This window comes from Macadamia integrifolia, chromosome 9 (genome assembly GCF_013358625.1).
Source record: "Macadamia integrifolia cultivar HAES 741 chromosome 9, SCU_Mint_v3, whole genome shotgun sequence".
In the NCBI taxonomy this organism is placed as follows: Eukaryota; Viridiplantae; Streptophyta; class Magnoliopsida; order Proteales; family Proteaceae; genus Macadamia; species Macadamia integrifolia.
In genome coordinates, this window is record NC_056565.1 from 73,110 (window position 1) to 84,195 (window position 11,086).

Here is an 11,086-nt window from a genome sequence, read left to right on the forward strand (position 1 = left end):
TTTTTTTTTTTTTTGGGGGGGGGGATAAACTATATTTGAACTTTTAAATTTCCTAAACACTCATAAAAAGATTCCTAACCACTCACTTATACTGATTTTACTTAGTAGACTCAAAACAGAACTCCTAAAACTATTAAATATCCTAAGGTAACTCAACACTCAATTTAACTGCTAGTCCCATGTACTAACTTCACCCCCCCCCCTTTATGGGCTTATAAATTAGGCCGTTACAATGAAATCCAAGGAAAAAAAAGGGCCAACGTATAACATAGTTATCCAAAACTTAATTTCAGCCCATTGGACTGCCAATGAGCCTTCTAGACTTACGTGTAAGCCTGATGCAACTGCATCAATTCCCCCGTTGTTGGAAAAACTTGTCCTAGAGTTTTAAAGTATGGGAGAATGTCCACCACTCAATTGGCATCCACAATCAGTTGCCTTGATTTGACAATCCATTGCTTCTCACGAACAAAATCTGTGACTGTTGGATCTTTGGGGCATGGGGGGAGAACAAATCCAAGCTTTTGATCCCTGTAGGAATCTCGATTGGCTCCGGTTCAGCAAAATTCTTTATGGGAGACTCCTCAACTTTTATGAGATCATCATTTAATTCACCTTCAATTACAATCTTATTCTCCTCTTTGTGATTTCCATCTTCAAGATTCTTCAGTCAACTCATCTTCAGCTCATCGTTGTAGAGCGTCGTTTTTATTTTTTTTATTTTTTTAATTGAACTCTTCAGAGGCCTTTCTATGGTACTCTCTAAACCCCACAAAAGGAGCTCTCATGTCTCGCATACCTCTTTCCATTGAGTAAATGTCGGCCTTCATTGAAAGTAGCAAGTCATAGATATGTGAATCAATCTCCATGATGAAGATCTTAGGTTTGCTCAAGTTTGGTTCTGATACGAAATAATGCAGTTCAGAGTTCTACATGAAATCTAGAAGAACACAAGGCTGCTGAAACACACTAATGGGCCAGGATTGATAGAGCAGTATATGGATAGAATTGTTACAACCACTTATCCCAAAAGCTTGAGCTGTTAAGTAAACGCAATAGCAATCTATAAACACCCCTCGCACGGGCAAGCCTGTACACTCACTACCTTGTACGTGACACACTCCCATATGGAAACACCATCATGTGCAATTGAGGGGATAATGTGTCAGGAAACCCCATTGCACTTCCTAGGGATTGGACACTTGACCTCGTACTTTGATACCATGTTACAACTGCTTATCCCAAAAGCTTGAGCTTTTAAGTAAAGAATAGATGGTAAAATAAGAGAAATTCAATATCTCAAAATCCAATGACTAGATCTGGTTGAAATTCTGGTCAAATATACAATTTTAACAGATCTATTAACTAATGAAAGAATATTACAGATCAGAGATCAGATAATAGCTGAAACCCAGATTGCTTAATCTTCAAGCTATAAACACGAACTGAGATTTTATGTCAGAAATTGATGATCAGCTCTCAGGAACAGATCAAGTAAGGTTCAAATAGAGTTCAGAATATCAGGTTTGAATTTCAGTTGCTATAACCAGTGAGTGATGATCAGAATTACGAAATCAATATGAATAGAGAGGATAAGAGAGAGAATATAAGAGACTCAAGAGGAATATAGAAGAATATTAATGGAGGGATGAATAAGAGCCTTCATCCACATTTACAGAGCTCAACTAGTCAAAAACTCTTGAGAAAACTTCAATTCTATTATTCAAATCATGTTCAATTGATAGGGGATGTATATATATATATATATATTTAAATATGACCTGTTAAATTTCCTAAACCGACTCATAAAAGGACTCCTAATCACTTATACTGAATTAACTTCATAGGCTCAAAACAGAACTCCTAAAACTATTAAGTATCCTAATTTAACTCAGTCACTTTACTACTAATTCCATATAATAACTTTAACCCACTTTCTGGGCTTTATTATTAGGCTCTTCGCAATGAAATCCAAGAAACCTATAACATAACTACCCCAAGCCCAACCTATTACGTCAGCTTCTGTACGGTATCATAGTTTGATGCAACTGCATAATGCATACATGAAGAGGTAAGGCTTATTGCTTCCTTGTATCCCTGTGTTAACATTCACGTGAGTAAAAATTAAAAAACTTGAAGTTGGGAATTGTTTTGGATTTTCAAATTGTTTTATGTGTGAATGAGCAGGCACTTTTTTATTACTGCACATAACTCTAAAAAGGAAGTTCGATGAGGCTCAATGGACCATTCTTCTGTTCTTATCACGAAGGCAAGGAAAACATGATTTAAAGATTAAATAAAAATAGGATGATTCAGGACAACATATGGAAGCCTGCAGGTCCAGGCCACTTGACAAAAAATAGTAAAGTTTTAATCAATTATGGCACAAACCACACTAATAGGCACAGGTTCAGGAATTCCAGCAAGAAGATACCTTTAGGCAAAAGTATGAAAGTTCAGCTAAATCTGTCTTACTGGTTTTGAAGTTCCAATACAGTATTCGAGCACCCAATTATTTGTTTGAAGACTGTGTACTATTAATTGAGATAACTAATAACAAAAGAATAGAGTAAGACCCCTTATCCGTGTTCTGTGAAACATGCAATAGCACTGTAGGAGAATAGTTGGAAGAAGATAGCAACACTTAGCTACGACCACTCCCTAGGACAAATTCATGGTGAGTACCAACAATTCTTCTAAAGATTGATTTCAATTCGAAGGCTCAATGCGTTCCTCCAAGAAGATTGGCTGGTTTATGTATTTATAATGCTTAACAATAGCCTAGGATACAAGTTGTAGTCTTTATAGAAACGAAGCTAACTTACCTTACTATCTCTTTCTATGTTTATGTATTTATAATGCTTAACAATAGCCTAGGATACAAGTTGTGATCGTTATAGAAAGGAAGCTAACTTACCTTACTATCTCTTTCTATGAGACGTAAATAAACCAACTGTAACAAGGAATGGTACTTTTCAACAGAACTAGACTACCCGACACAAACACAAGAAGTTGAACATGACCAACACAACGATAGACATGAAGCTAACATGGCATTGACAGGATGAGGTCATATTATATCTAGCACAAATCTGTTTAAATTTGTCAGTGCTTGATTTCCTGCAGCATTTGGGATTGAGAATTTGTTTTTCTTTTTTTGGGTTTTAGGGATCTCTTCTAATAATATAGAAGTAGGGCTATTCAAAACACACTTTTTATGCTACCTTGTTAGATTGCATATTTAAGGGAATTAACATCGTTGACTTTGGTCAGGTTTGCTTCAAGTGCCATGTGATAATCGATCAATTAGTAATACTTGGTATGATGTGTTATCTAGTGTTTGAGTGATACTTACTCAAACACTCTTTTAATGCTACCTTGTTAGATTGCATATTTAAGGGAATTAACATCATTGACTCTGGTCAGCTTTGCTTCAAGTGCCATGTGATTAGCCGATCAATTAGTAATACTTGGTATGATGTGTTATCTAGAGTTATCTTAATTTGCCATTTATTTGCAATGTGATGAGCTGATCAACTAGGGATTCTGATATGGTGTAGCACCTTGTTATTTTTATTTAAACCATTTTAAAAAGGTTATATTCGTAAAACACATTTGATTTCTCCCATTATTTATAAAGAGGTAAATTTGTTGCTAAGATTAACAACCTCTCTGTTAATTCTTGTACAGGTTTCATCAGCTTCCTGAATTTGACCAAGTAAAGCGGAGTTGTCGTAGACGTTTGGCAGGGCATAATGAGCGTCGGAGGAAGCCACCGCCTAACTCTTTATTATCTTCACGCTGTGGGCGGTTGTCCTCTTCTCTCCATGGTCAGACGAGATCAGTATACTTCTTTTAGAGGGCGATACTAACACTGCACATAATATATATATATATATATATATATATTTTTTTTTTTCAGTCATTTTCAGTTACAACTTTATCTCTGTTTGATGGTTTTCACACTTTTGATAATTAATTGACAGAAGCCAGCAGTAGAGTTGGAGGCTTTGTCATGGATTTTACAATGCACTCAAGGCTGCCTACAAGGGAAGTGTGGCCGACTGCAAGAGATGGTGATAGGGTATCTGGCAACCAACCCATGGGTATGGGGAAGTTATTTCCACATCATTGGCAAGGGAACTCAGAAAGTCGACCAGCTAATGTCTTCTCTCATCTGTCCCACACGTATATGCAAGTTCCAGCAGGTGGAACGGCCTTCTCCAATGCAGGAATTCCTCCAGTTGAATGCTTTGCAAGAGTCTCTGACTCCAGTTGTGCTCTCTCTCTTCTGTCAACTCAGCCATGGGGCTCCAGAAACCAAGCATCCGGTCTTGAACTGGACAACTTTAAAGATGCGGAAGGAGCTCCAATGGTCCAATCAATGGCACCCCATGGTGCTGTAGGAAGTAACATAACAAGAAACACATGGAGTTTCAAGGGCAATGAAGCCAGTATTAATCGCTCACAACAAATGCCACGTGATATGGGCATGGGACAACTCTCACAATCTGTTGATAATCAGTTCTCTGATGAGCCTGAGTTAGCTCAGCAGGGGAGCCGTCCATACATTGGACTAGGAAGCGCCAGGGGATGTGGCTCTTCCAATAATCAGATGCACTGGTCCCTCTAGAGATTCTGAAGCAGACACCATGCTTAGTACTTGGATTACTTCTGACCATTCTCCAGGTTTGCATGGATGTGGGATCTCTCTTTTTTGTGTTATTATACTCTTTAAAATTTACTTGGGAATACTGAGTTTAGATCTAGTGGATGTGTTTGCTAGTATTGGGAAAGAAGACCATTATCTTTGTATTACCGAACTAACGATGTTGTCGGCAGCTATGGTGGTTTGAAACAATATCATTTTGGACATGACATTGGATGGTATTGTCAATATTATCTTAAATTGTGGAACATCTCAAATAATGTGGGGGTGCTACTATCTTGTGGGGGTGCTGCTATCTTAACTTTTCACAGTACTACCATGATCATCCTCTATGGTTGTTTAGAATGTCCTAGTCTCAAAAATTGCTCTTAGTAGATCAGAGCAGATAAATCATCCACCGGCATGAGTTGGAGAAAGCCATCAAAGGGTGCTTTGGTGAGAACCAAATCCAGTGGATTTCCAAATATTCATGGACTGATAGAACATTCTCAAATGCTGATCTGTGTTGTAATGATTGAGTTACTAGTATTAATTCCTACACCTGCTGCTTAATATTTTCGACTCCTGAGCAGAGTAAAATCTGATGATTGAACCAAAATTGATCTGTTGTCATTTGGCTGAGATCACAACTGATGCTATGCTTAGAAGAGTTCACAGAAGATGTTTTTTAATGTAAAGGGCAGGATGCCTGAGAGTATTGACAGGCGCATGGGAGGGAGTGTCTCACGATTTGTATATAGGGGTCCACATGGTCAGAGAGAGTGTGAGAAGATGTATATCATCAACAATGTGTACATCATTTTCTCTGACGAAAAAGTCTCTTCTACTCTTCCGGTATAATTTGAGCCTCCAAATGAGACAGTTTGATTCCAATCCTTTCTGGTTTGACTCTGGTTTGATCTGGTTTACAAAAAGGTTTTTCATTTTTGGGTGAAGCATCGGTTTTTAAATTTTATGTGCATAATGGTGATTATGGTTTAACTGAAAATGGATTTCTCAACTGAATTTTTTTTTCAGTTCAATCCAAATGTAAAAATAGGGGCAATTTATTAAATCAGGAAGTATAATTAATTGGGTCCACGCATTTTGGGACGAGGTACAGAGGAAATGCTTAAAAGGAATGGTCGGTTTGATCCAGTTTAGATTGGTTTTTTATATATTGATTTGGTCCGATTTTGGTGTACAAAATCCAAACCAAAACCAAAAATTTTAATCAATCAGTTTTGATTCGGCCTACTTGATTTTGGTTGGTTCAACTGATACGATCTCATTTTTGATATCACTAGTTAAGGATGTCAACTTAGAACCAGAACCAAAACTGGCTGTTTAAAATCCAATAAAGCCCAATGAATAAAAATCGAAACGGTTCAATTTTAGAGCTAAAATCATCAATTCGAAAGGAGCTAAATGAGTTAAACCGAAAAAGTGAAACCGAATCAAATTAAACTGATTCTGAGCCGAATTAAAACTTAAAAGAACTGACTCAAACCGATTACATAAAACCGAATCAAATTGGTTCGCTTTTGTTTGAGATTTTAAAATCAGTCGATTTGGACTAATAGTTTTTAGTTTGTTGGAACCTGGAAACTAATAACGGCCGTAGCTGATGTGGGTTACATTTCCCGCCCTGCTCTAATCTTACTAATCTCTCTCTTCCAAGAACCAACTTAACTATTGAAGCAGACAAGAAGCTAATCTCTCTCTCTCTCTCTCTCTCTGCCGTTCGTGATTTCGGGTAAGATCTTTTCATTCTATCTCCGCTTTTCTTCGCTTTCTTGATATTCTAAGCTCAGCCGTGATTCCAGTTAGGAGTTCACCAATGTTGTTTCTCCATTTAGTCGTCTCTGAAATCTGCTTTCTTTGAAATTTCTTTCTATTAGTTTCAAATTATTCTGTAGATGACTTTGTTACAATCAGAAATTGATGATATACCTCCCCGGAAAAAAAAATTTATTTTGTTTTCAACTAGTTCTTGGAGACTGAATCCTGTGATCTTCTTTTGCTTTCGTTATCTCTTTTTGATTCTTTCAGTATTTGGATCCTGTTCTAACATCTGCTTATAGTGTGTTTTTGCAGGCAAACAACGAATCATACATTTGCTACTCGTGATTTCTGCTTCTCGCAGTAATGGCAAGACTGAATCTATGGTTCACTCTCAGTGCCTATCTACTCTCGATGCTTCTTCTTTCACCGATTTCTGCAAGAACGGATCCACTGGACGGTATATGTTTCTTTTTAATTTTTTCTTCTTCTTTATTTGACGTTATTTTACTTTCTTGCAAGTTTCTAAATTTGATTTCTCGCCATTAGATTGCGTTTTTCATCCTCCCACTATCCTGCTCTTAATTCTCCTTCTTTTTCTGAGAACTTTTTTCGGCTCTGCAATCTGCGTTCGTAATTTTGGATAATTTCTGGAGGGCAAAGCTCCTCTCTGCAACTTTTGATTTCGTATTGCCAAGTCCGATATGTGACACGGATCGGCCGATATGTTAATCCACCCGATTTCTTTTCCTTGTTTTTTTTGGGTAATGACCGATTCCTTTTCTAAACATACAAAAGCAGTTACCAATACTAGCAGAGCCGAAGTGGTTCGTCCACTGCCCCTATGAATGGTGGTTACAGAAAAGGATGGTTGACTGTTGGTCCCTCGAAGATCTAGACCTTGCAGCTATTGATAGAAAACCTCAAGTTTGATTTCTTGGAGTTTCCGGAATGGCTACCAGTACCATTTTAATTTTGAGAACAGACCCTAAGGCGGCAAGGAGTAACCAAGCCTGTTGGGTTCAGGATTTCCGTTTTTTGACGTATTCCAAACACCCACGTTTGGCAAAAAACAAGTAGATAGTAAGCAGTCTAGCGGAGGTGACTGGCGAAATTGGGTTCTGCATAATCAAATTTCTGAAGCTGAACTCTTCTTTCTTGCTTCTGCAGCCGCAGCTATTCATGAACTGTACGAGGCCCTAAATTACCCAGCGCAGTTGAAGGGTTGGAAACGGGAAGGTGGGGACCCTTGTGAAGAATCATGGAAAGGAATCTCATGCTCTGGTTCATCCGTAATATTCATGTAATTTACCTCGACTATGTTCACCATCCTACTACCTGTTCACCTTTTTTTGTTGTTTTGCTAGTTTTTCAAGACTAAACTGTCATCTGTTCTGTACAAGCAGTCATCTTCATGGGTTGCGGCTTGGTGGGAATCTCGGGGGTCACCTCTCCAATCTACTGCGTTTGCAGGAACTGTAAGTATTTTCTGAGTCATTGCGCCGAAATTTGTCAATTATATTTGTGGAAGTGTGCCATAACAAAAATCATTTACTTGAAACTTATTCAATTGTTGCCGAAATTTGTCTGTTACATTTTTGGAAGTGTGTCAATGATAAATATCGTTTACTGGAAACTTCTTCATCTATCTTAATTCTCTGGGATTTTGTTATTCAGGGATGTCAGTGAAAACAATATTCAGGGAGAAATCCCCTCCTCCTTACCTCCCAATGCAACATATTTGTAAGATGCCTTTTTCATTGTTTGTATCCCTTATTGATTAAAATTATTGGTGGTCATCCTTTTACTAATTTTAGTCAAAATTAATTCTCTTGCATTTGCTAATGCAGCAATTTGGCGTGCAACAATTTCGTCCAGTCTATACCTTACTCCCTAACTTCTATGAAACGTTTGCATCATCTGTTAGTCACTTGTCCAATGACTCCATTTACAGATTTTGGTTTCTGAGTATTAGGTCATCTGATTTATTTTTAATTTTTATAATGATTATTTGGTCATCTGTATTCGTTTTAATTTTTGTAATTCTTTTATGCTCTCTGTGTGAATGCAGGAATCTCAGCCATAATTCCTTAAGTGGACCGATAGGAAATGTATTTACTGATCTCCAGACTGTCAGACAAATGTATGGTTTCATTTGGACTGCTACTTTGATATATATATGTAAAGATTAACAATAAATAATACCATATTTGGGTGCTGTTGGAGTTGTGTTGGTAAAAAATATCTTTACATTGCTTGCCATATGTACTCTAGGTGTTCTATCATGTAAAGTGAGTGATTAACATAAACAAAATTACTGATACTGAGAACATTAACATATAAAATCTAACATCTTTAGAAATTTGGCCAAAATATTTGGAACTATTTGGGAATCTAATTTATGTGCACTGGCGTTTTCTATGCTATGGCATGCCTTTTTTTATATTTTAAATTTTGGGGGAGGGTTGCTGGACATAGTAAACCGATGATTTTAATAATTCTTATTGATTTTATATTTATTGTTTGAGTTTTTCATTCCAGGGATCTATCATACAATAATTTTACCGGGGATCTCCCTAGTTCATTTGGAGATTTGACAAGTCTTACGAAGCTGTAAGTGATACATGAGGAGGCATAAGTTACTTTTGTTCAGGATATGTTGTAGGTATGGCTTTCATGTTTTATTGCATTAACCTTCTGGTTGGTTCACAGGTTCTTACAAAACAACAAATTCACAGGATCTGTTATTTTCTTGGCCAATCTTCCACTTTCTGACCTGTAGGTTCAAATGCAATGACATCTTAGAACATCTGTTCAAATTATCACCGTATTACAGTTCTGATTTGACTTTGTTGCATTTCAGTAATATCCAAAATAACCACTTTAGTGGTGTTATACCGAAGCAATTTCAACTTATACCAAACCTGTGGTGAGATTTTGTAAAATTCTGGTGTATCCTATTTATATGCAGTTACTACATGGCCAAAGCATCCAATGTTACTTATTTCTTTACTTCTTGTCAGGATTGCTGAAAATATGTTCCAATATGGAGCTAACTATCCTCCATGGAATTTCCCTTGGGACAATTTGTCTACTGACCAGAATATCAACACCCCCCCGACAACGCAATCAACTGCCACTGAGAGCTATCCTTATGTTAGAGAAGGCAGACATAAGCATGAAAGATTAGGTCCTGCAGGAATTGCTTGTATGGTTGGTGGAGGAACTCTGCTGGCAACATGTGCCGCTCTCATCATTGCCGTTCACATCAACCGATCCCGTTCACGCAAGCTTGAAAGCTTGAAGAGAGATGATAGCTCATTGCAAACTCTTCCATTAAGTACAACTGCAGGTAAATTTCCTTGGTGATTCATTTTATATATCTCACATGGACTTCCTTCATTGAAACAATGTACTAGCATTATAGTGCTTGTTAAAAATTTACAGTTAAAAAGAAATTATTTTTATGGATGATCAAATGTGTCAAAGGTCTCTCTTGTTACAGAAATGTTGAGATTTCAGACTGATTGTGATAAAATGAAAATAAAAAGAATAATCAATAGTTTGAATAATTATTATTTTCTATGTTTGTTTTTTCATTTGAATTTCTTCGCAAATTTATGTTATTTAGTATTGTGTAGGTTTCATTTTCTGGACATCAGTATTCAGAACCTTTTAGAAACAAAGAGAGGGTATATGATCGGTTATGTTGCCGGTGAACTCAAAATCATTCTGCGTGTGTGCCCTGTGTAGGATTTTTTTTTTCTGTCTATTAGCATCACAATCAACTGACTGGACCATAACAACCTTCCAGTGAGATGAAGATTATGCCTGCAAAGGACACATCTGGTTATATTTTTGAATAGGGGAAACTTTATTTGGGTAGAGTAGGACCTGTCAATTGTTGTTCTGGGACTACTTACCTTAAATGTGTTTTATCACCTCCTCAATAGGTTCTTGACTTATTCACCCAGAAAAAAAAAAAAAAGAAGGTTCTTGATTTCCTTTACTTTTAAAGCTGAAGGATGATTCTTGAAAGTGAAATTGACCTTAATTTCAACCACTTTCTGAAACAGACATTGAAATGCATGTGTCAGTTTCTTCAATTATGGTTTCAACTTTCAATTCATGTTCTAAAATGACTGTCTCGCACATCCAGAGACAATAATGATTGCTCTAAATTTGAGAAATTGAGGACTGTCAGTCTTAGTAATTAGCTAAACTTTGAGTTGAAGTCTTTGTTAGTAGTCCTAGATTAATAATTACAGTGGTAGAATGAAAAGTGGAAAGAAAAAACTAACAGATGACTGGCAAAGTCAGGAACATCAATTAATTGGAGACTACCAGAAGCCGTGCTCAAAACCTTAATCATGGAAGCACATGGTTCCTTCTAACCTTATTTTCCCCCCTAAAGGGTTTTCGGACCAGTTGTCTGAGTGGTTTCTGGCATGGAGGCCATTTTTTCATGTGGAGGGGTGATTTGATCATCCTGACTAATTGATAGATGTGTGGAGTTTTCTGGATTCAAGATAGGCCTCATTTCAAGTAGTGTCCCATCTCAACTAACTGTGTGGCCCACCAGTTTTGAACTGAAACGATCACTGAGAGAGAGAGAGAGAGAGAGAGAGAGAGAGAGAGAGAGAGAGAGAGAGAGAG

The 11,086-nt window shown here is 37.1% G+C and overlaps 2 protein-coding genes across 4 annotated transcripts in view; both read left to right on the top strand.

Moving 5' to 3' along the window:
• LOC122088177 (squamosa promoter-binding-like protein 14) overlaps nt 1-4,919 on the top strand; it is a 9,891-nt gene extending 4,972 nt beyond the window's left edge. The window contains exons 2-3 of one of the 2 annotated variants that reach the window (XM_042657353.1): nt 3,691-3,830; nt 3,990-4,919. In XM_042657353.1, coding sequence (XP_042513287.1) covers nt 3,691-3,830; nt 3,990-4,633 — 784 coding nt within the window. In that variant the 3' untranslated portion in view covers nt 4,634-4,919. Of the gene's footprint in view, nt 1-3,690; nt 3,831-3,986 lie in introns of both variants that reach the window. The other variant, XM_042657352.1, reaches the window with a different exon arrangement.
• A 1,815-nt stretch (nt 4,920-6,734) lies between these two features.
• LOC122088159 (protein STRUBBELIG-RECEPTOR FAMILY 2) overlaps nt 6,735-11,086 on the top strand; it is a 7,491-nt gene continuing 3,139 nt past the window's right edge. Inside the window, exons 1-10 of one of the 2 annotated variants that reach the window (XM_042657324.1) lie at nt 6,735-6,890; nt 7,601-7,733; nt 7,837-7,908; nt 8,108-8,173; nt 8,281-8,352; nt 8,502-8,573; nt 8,972-9,043; nt 9,143-9,208; nt 9,294-9,359; nt 9,454-9,782. In XM_042657324.1, the coding sequence (XP_042513258.1) occupies nt 6,797-6,890; nt 7,601-7,733; nt 7,837-7,908; nt 8,108-8,173; nt 8,281-8,352; nt 8,502-8,573; nt 8,972-9,043; nt 9,143-9,208; nt 9,294-9,359; nt 9,454-9,782 (1,042 nt within the window). In that variant the 5' untranslated portion in view covers nt 6,735-6,796. The remainder of the gene's footprint in view (nt 6,891-7,600; nt 7,734-7,836; nt 7,909-8,107; nt 8,174-8,280; nt 8,353-8,501; nt 8,574-8,971; nt 9,044-9,142; nt 9,209-9,293; nt 9,360-9,453; nt 9,783-11,086) is intronic. The other variant, XM_042657323.1, reaches the window with a different exon arrangement.